The 23,261-nt window shown below is 39.9% G+C and overlaps 1 protein-coding gene across 1 annotated transcript in view; it reads right to left on the bottom strand.

Annotated features, from left to right (window-relative positions):
- LOC122800110 (endonuclease V-like) overlaps positions 1-23,261 on the bottom strand; it is a 319,681-nt gene that overhangs the window by 125,344 nt on the left and 171,076 nt on the right. Inside the window, exon 2 of the mRNA XM_044069631.1 lies at positions 3,022-3,193. Coding sequence (XP_043925566.1) covers positions 3,022-3,193 — 172 coding nt within the window. The remainder of the gene's footprint in view (positions 1-3,021; positions 3,194-23,261) is intronic.

Raw genomic sequence — 23,261 nt, 5'->3', positions numbered from 1 at the left:
ATAGCCCATCTGTACTAAAGGGAATGAGTGTGACTCGAGGGAAATCACTCTAGTCATGTTTACCTCACTGATCTGAGGACACTCTGCTATGTTCACTGATCACACTTTTACTAAATAAAGTGCCTAGACATTTAATCCTCAGTGCAAAAATCACAGAACTTTAAAATTAAACTACATGGACAGGCTAACAGTCAATACACAGTTTATTACAGGTTATTTAGGCACTAGCGAACTCTGTGGCTGCTGGGGCCCCATGATCCTCATGGGCCCCCACCCACAGCAAGTTATCTTATCTTGATATTTTGTAACATATCTGTCAATTCAACCAAAGCTAGAAAAGCAATCTTATGTACTTAAACCAGGTGGGTAATAATGCTCTACTTATATCTCCTTTAAAATTTAAAGATATCTCTGGTTATAGTAACAGTGTTTTGTCAAGTAACATGCTTTACAATTCCTTTAAATATTTTACCATTCTCTCCACTAAAATTAACAACATAGCCAACTTTAGGTTTCTGCAATACCCATGGCTACAGGTGGACTCCTTAATCATCTAAGACTGCGTGGGGACCTCACAAAAGCTGCTGCTGGTTGGGAAAAATGAGGAGAAAAAATTTATTAATTTTCTAATTGCACTCTTTACTCTGAACAGGACTGTAATATGACCCTGTTAGGATAAAGCTGACAATGAACATGAGCAAGGTGAGTACTAGAGAGATCAGCAGCTCAATGTGACTGATCTCAGTGCAAACCCTGGATTTTAAGAAGAGATGATGATTCTGATCTTCAGGAAAGGTTTTCTCTTTCAGGGAGTTTTATAAATACTAGCAAAATACCAGATACGTTTTTGCTCAAGAATTACGCGCAAAGACAAAAATAATAGTAGAGTAAAGCCTCAAAATCGGGAATAAATTTTAAATATTACTCCTATTATTGTTAACAGAATAAACACATTTTGTATCAGCATGCATTTTTTGACAAAAAGAAGTATGAAACCCTGATCTCTAGATTTACTCCTCAATAAAGTAAATAAAAGTAACTTACCCCTGCTACTGTTTGACGACTGCTAAACAGTCACTGATCTGGTGTAGTGCTATTTGCTGAAGTAAGTGTAAAACTTGTATTGCTATAGCTTATGCTTGTGTGTGTAAAAAAAAAATCACTGATTTTTATCTGTGTGTCAGTAACACAAGTATATTTCAAAAGTGAGGCACAAAATATATTGCGGAACATTCAGACACTTAGATCTTCTAAGAGTCTTTTGGCTCCGGTTCCCCAGACTGTATAAATGTGTTTTGACTTGGACTTAGTGGTGGCCTCTGCTCTCAAAAGCATCCAATCTGAAACCAGCCCTGCTTAGCTGTGTGTCTACAAAAGGTTTCTGTAAGTTTTGTGAGGGGCTGGGGATTGTGTGGTCATTACTTGCATCATTTTCATCACAGTCAAACCTTAGAGAAGTGTGTGCAGGAGGTCAATATAGCTTGTGTTTGGACTGGGGACACTGTGGTCATTGCTTCTTTTACTTTTCTCACAGACCTCCGAGGTCTACAAAGAAGGTTATTATAGCTTGTGTAGGAGCAATGTACTGACTAGAAAAAAAAAGTTTCACTTTCCTCACAAGCATACACAGGCACTTACACAGCTTAGGGGTGAGGAGTTAGGAGGCATGTTTTATATATATATATATATATATATATATATATATATGTGTCAGACAGCAATCACTCGAAATTCATGACTGTGGCCATTTAAACCTCTGCTTTTATCCCAATCTAATGCCAAAGGGATGTACAGGCAGTGATTATCTTTTTTGGGGGGCTTAGGGGAGTCAGGCAGTTAGACAGCATCTGTGTATTGCCGCAACAACTGACTTGTTTATTGTGAGATACTATTTTGTCAGCTTTGAACATTAAGTCTTGGGCGCAACTTATGTCTTCCTGAAAAAAATAAATAAAGAGAAGAAAACACCACTGCAACTCTTTTCTTACTCATGATTTTTACTTAGGACACCACTGTATTAAAAGGTTGGGAAAATGCTCTAAAAGGCATCTCACATCATCTACAACCCTCTGGCTTCTGGCAGCCCCAGCTTAATTGAGTTATTTTTCACCCAAGTCCAGCCCCATACACAGCGTTGTTGTAACACCATTATTGCAACTAAATGCCAATAACTGTAAATGTTCCTTTGAGAGATGGGCCAACATAATGCGGTACAGAGGCTTGTCGGAATCTAAGAGCACTGCAGCTACAGGTCAGTCTGTGCATACTACTCCTAAACGTTTGCAGCATGAATTAAAAGTTTACTTAGGTGGAGTGACAGGGTGATACATAAGACTAGAAATGCCCAGGGGACCCCAACTTAGCATTTTGGGGGCTGCCAGCAAATGTCAACACCGGCCCTGTACTTACAGAGGACCTGTTCATAGTCTGTAAAATAATATCCAAGCTGACTCACCTTAAAAGTTTATACTTCGAATGCACCACGGTAATAATCAACACCAGACTGGTGGGCATAGCACTAAAAAACTCAGTAACAGAACAAATAAATGACATATATGCAGTGGCTTCCAGGATTACAGAATAAGTCTCCATTTACAATCAGAACCCATCGGCTGCCAAATTCCTTAAAAAATAAACTTCATTTATAAGAGAAATGGAAACTCAGTGGGCTATTATTGCAAGCAAGCTTCTTAAGTGCCAGTAAGACCTAAACTTGAAAAATTAAACTTTGAAACTATACTGAAAGATGATCTCATATTTTCTACTAATTTTCTTTAAAGCATGCCTTTCAAAAAATATGCCTCTTCGAGAATGAGACACCTTTTTTCTGGAGGATTTGGACAGAAAGAACTATGTAACAAATTTCATTCAGGTGTCACTCAAGCCGCAAGAAGTTCACAATAAAATAAAACAGATCTGTAGACCCTGTTATACTGGACAACTATAAAATTGCACATATGTACACTAAGGCAGGATTCTCTGTTGCTATTCCTGTACATAGGTATTCTATTGCATAAATACCTGTAAATCAGGATAACTAAGGATGACCAGTGATGCACAGGCATTGATATTGTCTTCCTTAATGAAAGACAAGTCCACACCCCCAATCTTCCCCAATCCCAGGAAGCTTTCACTTCGTTGCCATTCTTCTGTGTCAGAGTCAATCATCAAGTTTTTCAGTTTACGCTGTTTCCTGTAAAAGGAAAAAATGGAATGTTAACTTCTTGTCCCCAAAGAAATACAAATAGAACCTTTGATGTTTTAATGCTTTAATGAGCATGCTGTCAGAGTTCTGAAAGATTTCTGGCAAAATAATTGTTTCCAAACATGCCTCAAATAAATGCTGATGCCTCGCTAATGAGAAATACTGCCAGAAAACCTATACGGAGAAACTCAGTTTACAAAGGTAGTGATCAAAACTCTAAAATGCTATCCTGATTATCTCATTTCAAAATGTCATCTTTTTGTGGCAATGCTACAAAAATATTTCCATCTACTATCCACAATTAACATTGCTGGCGTCATCATACAGAGAAATGCAGTACTCACTTAAGTGTCAGTCAAAGCAATACAGACACCACACAAACAGCAATTTACATAGACTACAGTTTTTGCTAAAATAAACACAATGATTTTCCTGGCAGTCATAAGACAATATGCTATTGCTGGTATGTCTTACTTATTTATTAAGGTGCCTAAGCTTGGGCACTGTAAGTACAAAGCATGGTTACATATAGTAAGAAATCATTGGTAAACTAAAATAATTTTCCATGGTTAAAAATTTCTCAAAAAATAATTAAACTGCAGTAACTTACGGCAAGCACCTACAGAACAAAGCTTTTGTGTTACAGAAAAGGCAACAAATGGATTCCTCAGCACTGGTTACTAGGTAGGCAAATATTGTTTACCACAAGTGTCTAAACAAGTCCTGTGAACAACTAGAAGCCCCTCACCTTAGGATCTGAAAGGCTTCACTGAAGAACAGGGGAAAAGAAGCTGCTTCAAACAGACAAGATCTAAGCAATGTCTGGACTGGAAGATTAAGATCATGATCTTAAAAGATCAGACTAGTGATGATGGTCAAGCAGTTTAAACCTAACAGTATAAGTATATCCAGGATGGAAGGAGTAAATGATGCACATACTGCAATCTGGTATCCACTACGGACAATCCCAAGGTAAAGTACATTACAACAGTCAGATTCATGTAACTTATTAGCATTATAAAAGAAAACTAAAACAAAAAGATAAAAACAGGGAAATTTACAAAGAAATAAGGAAAAAGATTCAAAAGCATTTTTGTGTTATGTGGGGTTAGGTCACCTTTCCCTACATCCAGCACATGGGGGAGCTTCACCCCAACACTCCACTCACTGAAATAGGTTCTCTCCTCAGTTGCAGAATTGCGAAGCAACAACATTTAAGGCAAATCCTTATCCTGCTCCACGACTGCATCACTCTGCTTAATCACATAGCAAAAAGTAAAAATTGCAATATAAAAAATAAGCATAAAAAATTAAAAAACAGCTAAAACTGTTAAAATAAAGCTATAATTAATATCAGAATAAAACTACAATTCATAATATTCAAGACAGAACTACCTCAGTAAAACTGAATTAAATGAAAAACAAATAATCCTGTTTTACTAACAAAGGATTCAGTTAAACTGCCTGACACAACAGTACATGATTCTCAACAGTCAGCTAACTATCAAGTGCACAGGGATGTAACCCTAACTCTGACCCAGATGCTGGAGGAACTGTTTGGCTAATGTTGGCTAACCCATTCTTGCAGAGAGGAAGCTCAGTCTACTGCACTGCTGTCACTGCATGGAGACCACATGCAGAATTTCAGCAGCACATGGATCAAGACGTGCTCTCTGCACTGCCAAGCATTACATAATCAAGTTCTAAGTGAGGCAGCCAAGCCACTGAGATGAACAAGTAAACTCACACAGCACTTTATTCCAAACACAAAAAACGAAACAAAAAACAAAAAAAAAATGAAGTGCTGTGTGAGTTCACTTGTTCATCTCAGTGGCTTGGTTGCCTCATTTGGTTACTGGTTTTATCTGAGTTTTGATTGTCGAGAGTATTACATAATCATGTTGTCAGATTTCAGTCAAATGGGACTACAGTCACCTGTTCCAGGGACCTCAATCTAGCCTAAAACATAAATGGGACCTGCTGGTGAGACAAACAGATCTCTCAGAGGTTGCCACTCCTCTGGAATAGGCTTGCAATCCATTTCAAGCAGAGCACCTCCATGACCCTGATTAAGCACAACCTGGACGACTGGATGGAAAATTGTAAATTCCTGCTGGGAATTGGCCCTGCTTCACTCCTGGACATGGGTAATCCTTGCTAGAAAAATCTTGGGCACAGGCAACATCTCTCATCTAGAACTACATTGGGATTTTACACCTGGGCTTGTAAAGACCCTCTGGTAAACAGCCTAGCAACATCCTATGAACCTATGAATGAAACCACTCAAAAGTCAATGGGCTTGTACTGCAGGCTCCACTTAAAAACTGCACAAGCCAGAACACCAGGAGGGTGCCAAGAATGAAGTAGGAAACCCCTGCTTCCTGCAGGATGTCAGTCTCAGCCCTCAAGCCCCCCTCTGGTGCTTTAATGCACTAAGAAGTAGGGGATGGACCCCCTATCACAACTGCAGGAACAGTAAATGAGTCCCACAAATGCTCGATGACTGTCATGTATACACAGTACATCTCAAAATTCACTGTAATATCATCAGACTGGGTTTGCAGGAACACTCTGCCACTCTTCTGCCACCCACCCCCCACCCCGGACATGAAGATTCTACTCGCATAACCCTACCGTACCTTAAAGTAAGGGAAATACTCCAAGATACTGCAAAAGTTAGATTTTGCATATATTTAACATACTAGCATTTTTCAAATCACTGCTCAGAGGGTCAAAACTGTGGGTCCTCAGAATTTCAACAAGAACCCAAGGAATCAAATAGGTCAATGAGGAGCTGGGGCTCCATGTTTGAGGGTGAAGCTATAATATATATATATATATATATATATATATATATATATATATATATATATATATATATATATATGGGCCTACTTCTAAATTTTGAAGTTTCAAATTGTCGACTTTCTTATGGTCTAGACCATAATATCAAAGTTTGGAAACTTTGAACCACTTAAATGCAAATCGCTGTACAGTGCAGAACAGGATATTTACCATTTTCCTCACTGTAGTGCAACCTTGGAGATGGTATATTTACTTAGCAGGGGGTGAGGAGGGACAGGGGGCTTGCCTCCCTGCAAAAAAGTAAAAAAAGATTTTTTTGGTTTTTATCTTGTGTTTTTACTTAAACTTCTAAGTTTCAAAACTTCCATCTTATGGTCTACACCATAAGAAAGTCAACATTTTAACTTTGAAATTTAGATGTAGACCCATACATACATACATATACACATACATATTTATATATATATATATATATATATATATATACATACATACATACATATAATACACACACACACACACACACACACACACACACACACACATATATACATAGGAAAAAGCACTATTCAAGATGAGACATAACTACATGCTCTACCACCATAAGGTCAAAAGATGTTACAAAGTGTTTGGTCAAAGCAATATCCTTAAACTGATGAAAATGTGTCCTGACAAAAGCTGGCAGCTGGTACTTGATTGTCAGTATTTTATTTGTCGCACCCAGATCTTGCACAAGAACCACAAATTCCAACCTACCCCCCCAAAATAGTAAAGGATAGAATTTGAGATGGCTGAATGCTGGCATGCAACCATCACTTCTTTCTTCACCAGTTTGAGTTAAAGATAACTAGCACCCATTTCATGAAGGGCAGAGTCCAGGCAGTCTTTCAGGGTAATAAAAGCAAACACATACACTTTTTTAACAGACACATCCTCTTGAAAGGAAAATTACAAGTGATCATTATTGCACTGGTATTGTATACCTATCCCTTAAATTACTTCTCAATGGTAGAAGTATAATGTGAACAGATAAGAGCCATGATCAAGACCTGCAGTCTTCTGCATGTCAGCAAGGTAGTTCCCAGAAGGATTAATATTGGGAACAACCCTCAAAGTGTACCCTAACTGGTACAAGGCAAGTCAATCAAGACCTGTGAAAGATAGAATAAAGTACAGTTTTGTACCTACCATAAATGTAGATGTCCGATAGGTATGCAACTGCAGTCCTGACATATGGGTTTGTCCTGCCTCAGGCAGGCCTTCGGTTGGCCGGATTCCAAAGTCTGGGTCCGGCGTCGGCTGATGTCGCCCCTTCCCCGACATCAGAGCGCCTGGGGTATAAAAGCGTCAGCCGACGCCATCTTCTTCAGTGTTTCTTGCCCCAGATGCCAGGTGCTCTCTAAGGAAGGCTAAATTTTGAAAATAGAGAAAAAATTCCAGACAAGTACAACAACATAAAAACAAATACACCATATAAGATTACCCCAGGTAGCTAAAATGAGGGGTAGAAACCCAAAAGAATACCACAGAGGGGTAGGTGGGAGGGAAAACCTGACTGCAGTTGCATACCTATCGGACATCTACATTTATGGTAGGTACAAAACTGTACTATGTCCTTCAAGGATGCAGCTGCAGTCCTGACATATGGGTTGAATACCATAGCCAACCTGGGGGTGGTAGGCACTAAGACAAAGATGGTGTAGCTAAAATGCCCTGCAGGACTGCAGAAGCAAACCCTGCTCTGGATCTGGAATATAAAGGCAGGTTGTAATGTTTGGAAAATGTATGCACGGAGCTCCATGTAGCAGCTTCTAAAATGTCCTTTGTTGCCACTCCTCTTAAAAGGCTGTGGAGGTGGCTGTAGCTCTGGTGGAATGTGGCCTGATGTCAGCTGGCACAGTTTTTCCATGAAAAGAGTAGCAGAATCGAATGCAATTTCCAATCCATTTAGAAATTGTCTGTTTGGAAATTGCTTTCCCTGCAATCCAGCAGCAAGCTACAAAAGCTGGTCAGATTTTCTGAAAGACTTTGTTCTGTCCAAGTAGTAGCACAACTGTCTGTGTATGTCCAAGGTGTGCAGAAGTCTCTCTCCTTTATTTTGAGGATTGGGAAAGAAGGTAGGCAGGTGAATAGCTTGATTCAGGGACACCCTGGATACCACCTTTGGCATGAATGATGGACTGGTTCTCAAAGAAACTCTGTCCTGATGAAAAATGAGAAATGGTTGTATTGCCATAAGGGCCTGTAGCTCAGATACTCTTCTTGCTGAGGTTACTGCCAGAAGGAAAGCTATCTTCCAAGACAGAAATTTCAACTCTGAAGATGCTGCTGGTTCAAAGGGAGGAAGAGTTAATTTTTCCAGCATGAAGCTGAGGTCCCATGCAGGCACTGGTGGTTTTCTTGGAGGGTTGATGTTCTTTATACCTCTTAGAAACTGTCTTAGCAATGGGTGAGAAAATACAGGCGGATCAGTGTTATATTTGGCGGATATTGCTGAAGCATCTATTTTTATGGAAGAATATGAAAGGCCATTGTGGAGCATTTCAGCCAAATATTCTAGGATCTGTGGAATGCTCATCACTGATGGGTCTTGACCCTTTTTGCTGTTCCAGATAATAAATCTCTTCCATTTTGCTGAGTATGTTTTTCTAGTGGAAGGTCTGCACGCCTCCAGGATGATATCTTTTACCCTTTTGGAAAGTGTATCCTGAGGAATAGTCTTGGAATCTTCCAAGCTGTCAACTTCAATGTTTTCAAGCTGGGGTGTAGTGTCCTGTAATTGTGCTGTGTCAGAAGAAGTGGCCATTGAGGAAGGAGCCACGGGTTGGTGTGTGTCAAGCTCCGTAGAAGTGGGTACCAGTGTTGTCTTGGCCAGTCTGGAGCTATCAGTATGACTTTCGGTTGCTCTGTCTTGATCTTTAGTAACACCTTGGTCATCAAAGGAAGAGGTGGGAAGGCATATAGTGTTAGAGAGTTCCAAGTGAAGGAGAGAGCGTCCACCTTCCATGCTTGAGGATGGTATGTCCTTGTGCAAAACTTTTTCAGATGGTGATTGAGGTGGGAGGCAAAAAGATCTATGTCCGGCCTTCCCCATGCTTGAGTTATTTGTAAGAAAATGTCTGCATGCAACATCCATTCGTGTGGATCTATGATGTTTCTGCTTAGGCTGTCTGCCAGAACATTGTCCTTCCCTGGTACAAATTGGGATTGTAGCTCTATTTTCAATTGTAGGGAAATATCCCAGAGATTCATTGCCAGTCTGCAAAGAGGGTAGTAATGGGTACCTCCTTGCTTGTTTATGTACCACAAAACTGTGGTATTGTCTGTCTTTAATAGTAGATGGCCCTGATGCAAGAACTTATCGAAGGCCTTGATTGCATGTATCACTGCCAGCATTTCTTTTTGGTTGATGTGCAGGTGCTTTACTTTTTGTGTCCATTGTCCTTGAATGCATCTGCCCTCCATGTGCGCCCCCCATCCATGGTCTGAGGCGTCTGTTGTTATGGTTTGACTTGTATGAGGCTTGCTGAAAGGCAGACCTTTGTTTATCTGGCTTGCTTGAACCCACCACAGAAATTCCTTTTGAAGGCATGGTATGAGTGGGATCAATGCTTCCAGGCTGTGGCTGTGTTGAGACCATAGACATTTTAGATACCATTGTAGTTTCCTCATATGCAGCCTTGCGTGTGGAATCAGAAGAATGCAAGATGCCATGAAACCCAGGGCCTGCAGGATTTTCCTTGCAGTCATCTGGGTGTGTGTTGCTAATTTTCTGAAGTATTCTGGTAATTGTTTTTCTTTTGTCAGAAACGCCATCTGGGTGTTTGTGTCCAGTGTGGCACCCAGGAAAGGTATTTGTTGGGATGGTACGAGACTTGATTTCTGAATATTGACTGTGTATCCCAAGGCCTGCAGTAGGTGAATGACATAGTCCAAGTTTTTTAACAAGGCTTGTTGGCTGTCCGCTTGTATAAGGCAGTCGTCCAGGTAAGGGTATATTTGTATCCTGAAGTCTGCAATGTGCAATTACTGATGCCAGGCATTTCGTGAACACTCTGGGCAGTAGATAAGCCAAAGGGCAATGCTGAGAATTGATAATGCTCTGAGCCTGCAAGAAATCTGAGGTATCTTCTGCAACTTTGTCTGATTGGGACATGCAGGTATGCCTCCTTGAGGTCCAGAGTTACCAGCCAAGACCCCTTGCCCAGCATGGGAAGGAGTTGCTGTAAAGTCAGCATTTTGAATTTTGGCACAATAAGGTAAGTATTCAGTGCGGACAAGTCCAGAATGGGTCTCCATTGGTTTTCTTTTCTTGGAACAAGGAACAGTCTTGAATAAAATCCTTGGCCTTGTTCTGCAGAAGGAACCTTTTCTATTGCTCTTATTTGAAGTAGGTTTGTTATTTGTTTGAGTGCCTCTGCCCTTTGATTTGGTGGCAGGTTTGGCCTGCCATGTCTTGTTGGCAGTGTATGAAAATGGAATCTGTATCCTTTGTCTATTATCTCCAGTATCCATTTGTCCTTTGTAATATTGTGCCAATTTTGTGAGAATAAAGATAATTTTCTGCCCAAAGGTGCTTCTAATTGAGCCCTGGATGGCGGAGTCAAAGTCAAGTCATTGAGATTGTCCCTGCAGAGCAGTGGAAGGTCCTGCCCCACCTCTCTGGTTCGGAGGCTGCCATTGACGTCCTCTGTAGGAGCCTTGAGTTTGCCCTCTACCTCTGCCACGTCTGTTTTTGCCTCTCTGAAATTTGTCTGTGTCTGGAAAGGACCAATGCTTAGAAGGCCAATTCCTGCTGAATCTTGGAGGCTGTACCTGGAGGAAATCTTTGACTGTTTGCACTGATTTTGCCTTTTCCTCTATTTTCTTTAAGACCTCTTGTGCAGTAGCACCAAATAGCTTATGTTTCTCTAGTGGTGCGTCCAAAAGCTTAATTTTCACATGGTCTGGCAATGTTTGTTCCTTTAACCAAGCATGTCTGCGTCTGACCGCACCTGTCATTGCTGCTCTACATGAAGCTTCCAATGCATCATATCCACACTGAAGGAAATGGTTGCTAACCTGCTGAGTATTATGAACCAATTCCTGTAACCCCTTTCTATCTAATGGTTCAGGGGAAGCCAATTTCTTTTGCAAGTCATCCAACATGTATTCCTGATACTGAATCATAAGAAATTGACAATTTAATGCTCGCACAGAAAGGGTGGAAGATGTATATACTTTCTTGCCCCACCTTTCTAAAGCCCTAGAATCTCTTTCCGAAGGAAGTGGGTTCTTAGCAGTAGTGGAGGAAACCCCTTTAGGCCCCTGAGAAATAGTTTCACGGTCAGCAGTATGGCCCTTGTACAGAAATTGATGTGTGTCTGGGACCCTGTAGTACCTGTCTGGCTTGACAGGAGCAGGGGGGAGGGAGTCAGGGGAAACACTAGATTCTAAGTACACATCATCTAAAACATTTAAAACTGGAGGAATAGTTAAGGGTCTATGCTGAGGTAGCTTTAAAAATTCCCTTAACCTTTTCCTAGAATCTGAGTATTCTTGGCCTTGCCATTTGAAGTGCTCCCTCATGGAATGAAGTGTTTCCCCAAAGGAAAACTCCTCAGGAGGAGAAGCAGAGGGAATGGATTCCTCCGCATCAGAATCCTCGTAGGCCGGGAAGGCCTCCTCCTGGTAGTCTGAATGTGCCGAATCACCTGAGGCCTCATCGGAGGATTGGGGATCTACCTGCTCAACCCTAGGCCTCTTGATAGAAGGCGGCTGAGAGCCTCTATCTGGATGTGGCTGAGAACCCCTAATTAAAGAAATAAGGTCCTCAGCTAAACTTAAAATTTGAGAACCTGAAGTGGATCCCAGAGAAACAGATCTTGGAGGGAGAGACTTAGCCTGTTTGGCAGCTTTAGCACGTGTGTAGGCCTTAATGGACATAGACACTGGAGGCCTGGCAGCCCCGCGTGCTGGAGTAGTCTTATCCACTGAATGGTGTCAGAAATATCCTGAGCTACGGTCTCAGAGGGGAGAACAGAAACTGGCACCGAGCTGGCCTCCGGTACCGAAGTTACCGCTGGGGCGGTGTCGTCGGTCTGTAGCGGTTGTGAAACCGGCTCAGAAGAGACTGAGACACTCGCGGTAGGCCTAAGCGTGGTGTCGGTCGAGACCGCGGACCACGGGAGTCGGTCCTTATCCTTCCGTTTTTTAGGTAAATGTGCTGTCGGAAGCTCCGACGGCATGATATAACAGGATTATTCCCCAAAATAATCCTGTGCAAACTCTGTCCAATGCCTAAGAGTGCGTTTATTGAAAGAAGCACAAGCTGTACAGGCCGAGATGTTGTGTTCTGGGCCTAGGCAGGGTAAGCAGTAAGAGTGGAAATCCTTATGAGGTATTTGTTTCCCACAAGTTAAACAATTATTAACTTTTACAGTTTTATCTAACATCGGCTGAGGCAAGAAAAGGTCCCCAACGGGGTACTTAGCTTTTTTGCAGACTTCAGTAGCTGAAAACACAGGAGCTGGTCAACCGGCACTTGCGAACTGCTTCTGCTTCAGGCAAGAAAGACTGAAGAAGATGGAGTCGGCTGACGCTTTTATACCCCAGGCACTCTGATGTCGGGGAAGGGGCGACATCAACCGACGCTGGACCCAGACTTTGGAATCCGGCCGACTGAAGGGCTGCCTGAGGCAGGACAACCCATATGTCAGGACTGCAGTTGCATCCTTGAAAGACATCTGAGAACAAAGATGCCCAAATCACGACTTCATGGCCCACTGTGGAGTTCATAATGGCAAACTGACAATATAGATCACACTACCAATGACTGCAAACAAAACACCGGACACAATAACACAAGTAGAACAACTTGCAGCACAGAGTGTGGCATTTAAAACAAAACATAATTTTTACAGTAGGATTCCATACCACCCCAAGACTGTTGTTTTGCGCTCCCATACCCAAACCTCTAACTATACTACTTCTGAAGGTTGCACAAACTAAGAGAAAAGGGAAAGTTTAAAAATATCTTTTCCTTTCTTCTTACTAGAATGACCTCAGAAAAGCCACCACAACAGAAGCAAATAAGTTCAATGCACTTCGGAATCAATACCACAAGAATGCAATCACACACTAACAATAACCGAAGTCCTGCATATCAAGAAGTTTGTCCTTGAGCAGCCTTGAATTTCACCATCTGCATTCCAACCTGTGTCCTTACCTACATAACTTCCAAAGCTCATAATCATACAAACTTTCACAAGTCACAACAGACATCAGGTTTACACACTCTGGGCTAACTGCCACTAAGGTGTATCATCTGTAAACAAGGTCTTCAAAAGGAGATGACCTGTTACTGGAACCAAGGCAGGTGGCAATGTCAGAGGTCATCTTAATTTGAAGGTAACCAAGTAATAGCCTGACCATGAAGCAGGGTGTACCTCCAGCTCTCTGATGCCAGTAGAGAAATGAAAATTTCAAACCACTGTGTAATGCTCAGTTGCCAGTGTAGATGATTTTACAACAGGTTAAAGCTTATTAATAACGAATGCAACAGCTTGATGTTCTGCTTGGTTATTGGAACAAGCTTGTTTCTCAGCATACAAAAATTCAGTCTTTAGGCAAAATGCAACTGCAGTCCAGGTTTTGACAAGTTTCAATTTTTGCCAATGCATCTCTAAAGCAAGCTTTTTTGTTCATCAAATGACAATTATTCAAATGGTGGTGCTACTGATATTGGTGGTTAAACAAACTAAATTTAGTTGCTCCAAAAGTAACCAGTTCAGCTAATGTATACTTTTCCTGTAATACTCCAGGTACAATATTTTCTCATCCTTGCAGATACCACCTCCAGTTTTGCAGTGCAGAAGCATGTGGAATCAATGATGACATTAATGTGTTAACAACTAACCATCCATGGATGAAGTACAGTTGCATAAATTAACCTTACAATAATAGTAGATGTTCAATAGATCACCAGTGCAGTAGCCTAAGCTATTTGGGCTATATCCTGCCAAAGATATGATCAACTGGCCAAGCTTTCAAAGCTAAGTGCACCCTCCACACACTAACTGCCAGGAGTTTGAGCACCATATAAAAGGCAGTTAAAGCAGTGCAAAATATCGAAAGCATGCAGCATACGTGAAGCATGAGATGCTACAGCAAAATTAACTGGATGACTGAGGTCCCATTAGCATGGGTTGGCCATAGCTCACGCAAGCAAAAATTACAAGCATGGTATGTGCTACGGCGCAAATAACTCATGCCTAGGGGTGTTCTGAGGTTCAATATTGCAGGCAGGCAGCCTCTACACCACAGGAAGGGCATCATTTACAAAATAACACACACTCATTATTGCGCTTAGAGAATGGGCTGTTAAATCGTTTTGTATGTTTTATATATATATATATATATATATATATATATATATATATATATATATATATACACACACACACACACACACACACACACACACACACACACACATACATATATATATATATATATATATATATATTTTTTTTTTTTTTTATGTAAAATAGCTCCTTTGCCTTATGTTTCAAACTTGTTGTAACATATGCAACTGTTGTTGGAGGAAATATTTCACATCCAAAATATAACATGGGTAAGTATTTAATGTCTAGACACACACACACACACACAAAGACACATATATTCCTAAACTGTGTATATTAAAAACTCACAATCAAACAGTTAATTCCATCCATTAAAAATTTCATAGCTGCATACTTTTCAACTGTCCAGTTTTCAAAGAATATCCTGATATTTACCTCTTTTTTTTTTTGGTCTGTCATAAAATGTTTGCTTTGCTGGTAAATTATTGGGGGTTGAATTCAATAAATAATGGCATACCTTTGAGTTTTAGGCTTCATATCCTTCAGAAAAATGCATACCAAAACAAATCCTGTTATTCCAGCAACTTTCTAATTTTATAAGAGCAATATTTAAAATCTGTCCCTATTTTTGTGCTTTTGTCCCCCCATTATTTTAGGCTTTGTCCAGATTACTTGAGCTAAGAGGTTGAGAGGTACGCATATTTCTTAATTTTAAAGGAAAATGTGTTGTTTATTGCAGCCATTGCTTAATCAATCAATCTCCTCTCTCTCTCACACACACTCACTCACACACTCTCTTCTGCTTTTATGCACACATACACTCACAACATGCAGACACCAGCATAAACAAAAAACACACAAATACACTTTTCGATTTTTTTTAAGTATCTATTTGTTTTAATTTTATACTCGCTAAACTGCTAGTGCGCTGCTTAGCGAGCATAAAATAATGGCGGCTATTAGCTTTGTTACAGTCTGAGCTCCACAACAGGTTAATATCCTGCCATGAAGTGGCAGGCTTGTTTCCCAGCTGGTATTACCTGTGCATTAACACGCTGCCGGAGAACATTCATTCGCCAATCAGAGTGACAATGTACAGGTCATTCATTCTCTAAGTGGATGTAAAAGATACCACCACACCTATCAAACAAAGTATAGGGAAGATCCTAAATGCTCTGGGCAAATTTCCCTTAGTAATAGAAATACCACTTTTGGTCTCCCCTAAAAACAGGGCACTAGCCTCATGTGACTAAGCTGGTCAACAAAGGATAAATAAATTAAATAAAACAAAATGGTTGTTTCGAGACCAGTTCCGACATTATTTTACAATAAGTTACAATCACACAAAGAACTGTGGAAAGCTGGAAAGCAGTACTATTCCCTTGTCTGCTCATCTCAGCAAGTCTGTTTAACTTTCCCTCGTTTTAACTGTACAACAAAAACTGTGTTTCCCTGTATAACAGAAACTGCGTTTCCAAGTAATATTTTAATGAATAACCAATATTTAAAGTCGGTAAATAATGAAGTGACAGAGAAGGGAAGACTGAAATGGGATTGAGGAATTAAAAAAAAGTTTTTTTTTTTTTTACAATTGTAGGGAGTACTCCTCTGCAGCTATGCCAAACACAAACTTTGGAATGAAATGCTTCAAAAATATCAAAATACATATCACACCACCAACAGATGAAGTTGACTTTCAAGCAGGTCATATATAATTATATACGGAATTCAACAGTGCATTTTAAAGTTTTTGTAGACACTTTTTTAATAAAAAACGCACAAAAACATTAATCAGCCATGTGGTGCAGATGGATAAAGCTGTAACTACGGTCAAGACAACTCAAGTTTGATTAACATGAAGCTTGCAGGAAGGATGACTGTGCCCATTCTAGGGAGTGGAGCTGGTAAAGTACTGTAACAGTCCTTCAAAGGAAGCTGGCAAGCCCATGGCCTGGGGGCATGCATGGGGCACACCAAACAGCTGAATGGCAGTAGCCTTTAAGTGTGAGCATGGGTGTGTGTACTCATTTAGGGGAAGGTGTGGCTGCTCCAGTTCTGATGTGGATCACATGTCCCTCTTCATAGTGGAGTGATTTGGCCAAATAGCAAATGTACTCATTATTGATATACTGGCAAGAACTCAAGCAACCCTTATAGCTGCTAAATAAAGCCCCACTACCAAGACATCTATGAAAATGATCTCTGGTGTGATAGGGAGAGCTTAGGCATGAAGAGCAAAGAGCAAACAGAAAAAATATATACAGAACAGTTACTATGTCTGACAGAACTACTTCAGCAATAAATTAGTCTATTACTGAAACACATCTGTACATGATTCCATGGAATTTTCTACAGGGTGGCTAACATTTCATTAGTTCTGTAACAGCATTATTACTTACGGACATAAAAGAATAATAAGCCAGGCAGCCTGGAAATGAAACAGGATGGGCAATGCCAACATCAGCAGACACCCAACGCCAAGTGAGCAGTAGACATTTAATAAGGTAAGGGCAAGAACAGAAGAAAACTACCCGTTTCTTGAGAAAGGTTTGGTGGTTAGTAAGCAGTCGGAAAAGTAATGGAGAGTCCCTGGGAGGTGGATAAAGGGGCCTTGCAATAGCTAGGGAAGATCTCACTTCTCAAACTCCTGTACAGCTAGAAACAAAGCTACCTGTGTCATGTAGCTGAGTCTCTTATAAACCAAACCTATAAAAAGGCAGGGGACAGGGATCTGCTGCACCAAAAGCATTAGAAATATATGGACTATCCCACTGTGATTTGGGGCTCTGCTTTCCCCAACAAGCAATGATTTGTATATAAACAAGCATAAGCATCACAGCCAGCCATGCTTGTGAGATATCAGTTCAAAAAACTTGGAATGATTTGAAGGGAATGATGGGGATTACGAAGGGATAGAAAACTGTACAGCTTGTCATCTTGACGTTGGTATGACAGATGCATGAAGGGTTAGAAGTATTGTCTTAGAGATGCCTTGAGGGTGCAGGTTACAGAGAGCCTTCTCTACACCACAGCTGTGCCTAACATTCCAAGAGCTGGAGTCAATGGTTGGGAGTGAGGGAGGTCAGGAGTTGATTCTACCATTATAAGCCCACCATCTGGCCAGTTCGGATAACTGTCTGACAACTGGTTAATAAACATAAAACTGTGGACATTTCCTTCAGGAAATTCTACCTTTAAAAAAAAAAAAAAAAAAAAAAAAAAAAAAAAATCCAAGAATATCACCCTCTAGTGACTAAGAGATGAACATGATCTGTTTTTCCCAAGGATGTTGCAAATGAGGCATTCTGTTGGATTATTTACTTGTTTATTAATGTGAATTATAGTATCTACAAAGCAAGCTTAAATTTTACCATGAATGCTTTAACTCTTCCATCATGTAAAAGATGTAAAACTGCTGCATATTCTACCAACATAAAGATCCTTCCTGACAAGAAAAAGTGCAGTTGTGTAAATAAACGTACCATAACACTTGATGTTCTAAGAGACAGAGAGAGAGAGAGAGACACAGAGAGTCTCCTAGATCTGCTAGATAAAGTGATTTTATATGGACTAATCCTTTGTACTCCATTTTTGGTTAGTCCTATCACCCTCTAGGTCACAGGTGGGACACCAAACCTGAATCAAGCTTTCTGGATTACTTCTGTTTCCTTTCAAAGGAGAGTGGATCCAAGGGTGGACAAGCAGATAAATGGCTGACGAATGTACCTTGACAGAAGAGTACAACAGGCCATTGGACAGTAACTCACACACAAGTAATCAAGAATCAGAGGCAGTTAGGCCTAAAGAATATCCTGGCTCTTTGACTGGCACCAACTAGAAAATCTTTTCCATGTGTACAAACATTTTCTAGTAGCAGATTTTCTCACTCCCTTTAATACACATCCTCCCTTTTAGCACATCCTCAGAAAAATAAAAGGCTTAAAGGGTATAAAAGTTCTATCATCCAGGCAGTTAAACAGTTTACAGACTAGGGTGTAACAAATTACTCCTGACTTGTGCAAATAAATTCAGTCTATGGGGAATCTTGTGGTAATTGCCCTTGGCCAGACTGAAAAGTAGGGAGAACCACTGCTGCCTACACACACTAGCTCTGATAATTCTGAAAGTCATGTTGTTTCAGTGGCTTTTTTAACAGATGGGAACTTGGAGCAGGGCAAGAGAACAGGTTCTACTACTCCTTTTACACTTTCAACACCTCTACCCATAAAAACGAGATCTGCAAGCAGGGTAAGGAGAGACAAACAGCAGCCTTTACCTCTTATGGACAGTGTACATACGCAAAATCGTCGCAGATGAATATGAATACACATGGTAACGATAACCTTGTTTTTAATATTTCAGATACTGAGCTTACACAAGCACAAATTAACTTACTAAACAAAGGCCTATTGTTTATCCCCGCACAAAAGGCCAGCCTAGTTGATATGCTATGTGATTTGAAACTTTTTGGCAGAACTTTTGACCTTGCAAGCCATCTTCAGAGAAAATACTGAACATACTCAATTGTTTAAAAAGCCAAGTACCTTTATACCCCCCAGAATGCCATGATAGATGCCTTTATTAATATTTGTGAAGCACAGATAAGGCACAAACAAGCAGATAAAGGTGGGGGGATAGTTGTTCTTGGTAATGCTTTATATGTAGAACAGATGAAAGCACTATTGGATGATGTTAATACCTATACTAATGTGTCTAAAACTGTAGTAAATGCTATTATTGAGAAAGTTTCTTTTTATGTTTTTGATATGCTTATGTCCAACATTATATCAGAAAGTCTCTCTAGGTATTTTGAAGTTGAGCACCCACTTATTCCCATGTTATATGGTCTTCCGAAAATGCATAAAAATTTGGAGTGTCCACCTATGCGTCCCATTGTCTCTGGTGAAGGGTGGGTTACTGAGCCCTTTCTATTTTTATAGAAAATAATTTACATTCTATATTAGACAGCTATCAAACTGTACTTAAAGACACCAAGTCATTTTTGGAGCAACTATACACAGTTACCAGAGATCTTACACATGACTATTGGTTGGTAACACTAGATATTGAATCTCTGTTTACTGTGATTCCAAATGAGTGGGGCATAGACAATATCAGAATGATTCTTAACGAGCATCTGTCTTATAGTAATGACAAAGTTCGTTTGTTGTATACATTACTTGAAATTGTTTTGGAAAACAATGTCTTTGTTTTCAACCATGAATTTTATGTGCAGAGGGTTGGTGTGGCTATGGGCACAGCATGTGCTAACAACTACGCCAACCTAGCACTTGTCAAATGGGAAAAAGAATATGTGTTACCTTCCAATGTCTTTTCTGAACATATGTTATGGTATGTACACTTTGTGGATGACCTTTTTTTTATTATGGAGTGGCACTATTGATAGACTGGAAAGTTTTATAACGTATTTGGGGAATTCTACTAATTTCTTAAGATTCACTTATAAATATTCTTCTAACTGCATTGATTTTTTTGGATGTGATGATCAATAAGGCTAATTTAAGTAAAATGAACACAAGTTTATATAGAAAACCAGTCCGTAAAAACTATTTGTTACACAGGGAAAGTATGCATCCTAGGCATGTCCCACATAAGGTTTTGAAAGACAATGCTATCGAGTTATGCATTTACATAATGATAACCAGCAATTACAGACAGCCCTGAATTAACTAAAATCTGATTTTCTACAGAGAGGTTATAAGGAATATCAGACTGACTCTTGTATAGAAGCAGCATGGGCTGAAAGAGAAAATAAATATAAACCTTATTTCAACGAGAGGGTGGTGGTCATGGATTCCACAGTGACACAGATTCCACAGAAAACTCAACATGTAAGGTTCCCTGTGTCTTTTCCTATCATTATTGATCCTTTCTGCAGCATAGTTAAGAAGAACTGGAATATTTTAAATACCAAAGAAGAATTGAAAGGTATCATTGATGTGGTTCCCCCACTTTACTTTCAAGAATAACAAATCATTAAAGAGACATCTGTGTCAACATGGGCACATGTATACAGAGCGTAGACTACCTAATAAACAAGGTACATATGTATGTAGAACTTGCTCAGCATGCAAATATATTTATAATAGGGCTCTCTATAAGCATCCCACCAATGGCTTTAAAATAGAACCTAGATTTTATGCAGACTTTAGGACCACTAATTTAGTGTATTTTTATTTTTGTACTATATGCCACGCTTTTTATATTGGAAAGACTAATTGTCCTTTTAAAGATAGAATATTAGAACATTACAGGGACATAAGGAATTGTAAGGAAAATAGTGCACTAGCACAACATGTGCTACGCTTTGGTACTGACCATAATTTTAAATTCATGGCTATAGAGATTATTCATGCTATTATTAGGGGTGGCAATGTTAGGAATACTACTGAGGCTGTTGAACAAAGATGGATTTTGATGCTACAAGCAGATAAACCACCAGGCCTCAATGGGGCCACCTCCTTGAAACCTTTTCTTAAGGGACGTTCTTTGAAACACTGAAATGTCACTATGTTTTTACTATGTTTTCATTTACTCATAAATTTCTAATGAGTTTTATACTATATAAATGTGCTTTTTATTAGGTATATGTGTTTAATTATGCAGAGCTACTGATTGGATACGGAGTGCTTTAAATTGTGTAGTGATGTTGCATTAAGTTAGTCTGATGAAGCGATATATATGTTTGTGAAAGCGCTTACTTTTTTCTTACAATTAAGTGTTTTTTTACCTGAAGCCTGGATATTTGATGCCATTATTCTTATTTTGATTCTCAAACTGAGCTGAGTTGCTACTGATCAGCTATCATAGCAAGTCTGCACAGAGGGCAAGATCTGGCACTCCACTGTTTACATATCACATCACTGTGGTGCTGTCTGTGTACACTTGCAGAGGTCCTGGGGACCGGAGATGACTTAAGACCTTCAAAGGACTTATCTCTGCCAACATCATTCGGACATTTAAGTCCTTCTGTTTGTCTACCAATCTCACAGAGCTTACATTTTTGCCCCTTTTGAAAATGCTCTCCATGCCATGAATGAAGTGTCTGTGGCAACGGACTGAAAGAGGGGCCAGAAGGGAGAATGGAAAACCTGGATTGCAAGCTATATGGTATCCCACCATCAAATCTCCATACTTACAAATCCCAGTTGTGGGATTTGAAAGGGCAAAGGGTATAGCAAGACTGATCTAAGAGAACCATTGTGTCTTCCTAATGTGTAGCCTGCCCAGGGGAAGCTTGAGATCATCAATGTCACATACACCAGAAGCCTTAAACTCCTTGCAGATGCTTTACTTTGAATAAACACAGGAAGAAAGTACAGTTGTGTAAGAACTTACCATAACAGTAGATGTGCTACTTTTCACTGTTGCAGTATTACTTACTAAAGGGATATCCTACCGAGGATAGATGTACATCTGCCCAGTATACCAAAGCCTTAGGCCCTTCCAGGCTTGTTACGTCAGACATATGACCTACGTCCTGCATATAAGGTAGACAAGTAATGTACAAGCACCTAATCCTCAGAAATTAAATGCCACAGAAGAACCAGAGCAACCCAAGAGGAACAGAAAAGAACATGAGCACCCAGAAAGGGAAGAAAGACAGACCCCTCAGCCACAGGACGAGAAAACAAAACTAAGAAGGGGGAAGGTGGAAGGGACGGAATACTGCAATAGTGAAAATTAGGGCATCTACTCTTATGGTAAGTTCTTACACAGCTGTACTCTGTCCTTCTATACCTCTCCTGCAGTATTCATCACTAAAGGAAGAGTACAAAAGCTACTGCACAGAATGGAAGGAAGAAGCAACCGAAGAGTCCTCCAAAAACATGAAGAATTGTCCCGGCAAGGTCAGCTCTGGCCCTTGACACTTCATCTACAAACATTTGAGAGAAAATTGAGTCATGCTACAACAAAATTGCAAAATTTACCAATAACTCCACATTCAGAACCCATCACTGCCAAGTACCAAGACACCTTAAATGGCTTGAATTATCCCAATTACTTACCTACAAACAGCTAACTACTGCATTCAACATCCTCAACAGCCTGAAAAAACAGCTGCTCACCCGCTACTCTACTACTCGCCCCATCCGCTCTACCAACAAATCTCTTCTCTGCACCACAAGGGCTAATAACACTGCAGGAAAATCTCTCTACTCCCATATCATAGCCAATGCCTGGAACAACCTGCATTAATAATTCTAAAAACATGCTACAAAGTGTTAAAGATTTCATCTTAAGCTTACACTATGGCAAACGCAACGGTATTGATATTTGACCCATGCCTAGTGGAAGTAAAGGGATATTAATTGTTTGTATAATAGTGTCAAAAGAAAAATATACTTTAAAAATGATCAATACACTGTAGGTTCAGGTTAAGGCACTTTAATCTTGCAGCAAGGAGACAAAAATGTGCTAATACAGAGTTTGTCTGACTAGAATCAGGAAATGCAAGCATTTTTATAATTTTCTAATAAGACATTGCCTACCAAGCTGACGCAGTAAATCACAAGTTTTAACATCATCATTTCATAGTGATTATTTTTGTAAAATTCTGCTTGTACTATCAATTTTTGTGAGAAACTTCCTAAGAAAAACAGCGTGACCTTGGCTACCACCGGTTAGATATACGCAATGTTACCATTCAAGGTACTATGGCTAATTTGAGCACAAAGCAAAGTATAGATTGCAGTTCATTTCTCCAACAGTCCTTTGTCTGTTTTATCTCTTCCTTCTGCAGCTGTGCGTGTTCTCATACTTCGAACAGAGCTAATTGTTCAAAATCATTACATTATAGAATATGGCATTGTTCATTCATTGCTTCCTGACCTAGCAGATAATCACCTGCTTCTCAAGTACATTTCCAAAAGGCATAAACATGA

This window comes from Protopterus annectens, chromosome 4.part0, assembly GCF_019279795.1.
Source record: "Protopterus annectens isolate FY-2018-M chromosome 4.part0, PAN1.0, whole genome shotgun sequence".
NCBI classification, from domain to species: Eukaryota; Metazoa; Chordata; order Ceratodontiformes; family Protopteridae; genus Protopterus; species Protopterus annectens.
Note: the sequence above shows the minus strand (reverse complement) of the source record. Positions and strands in the feature narration are given on the sequence as shown.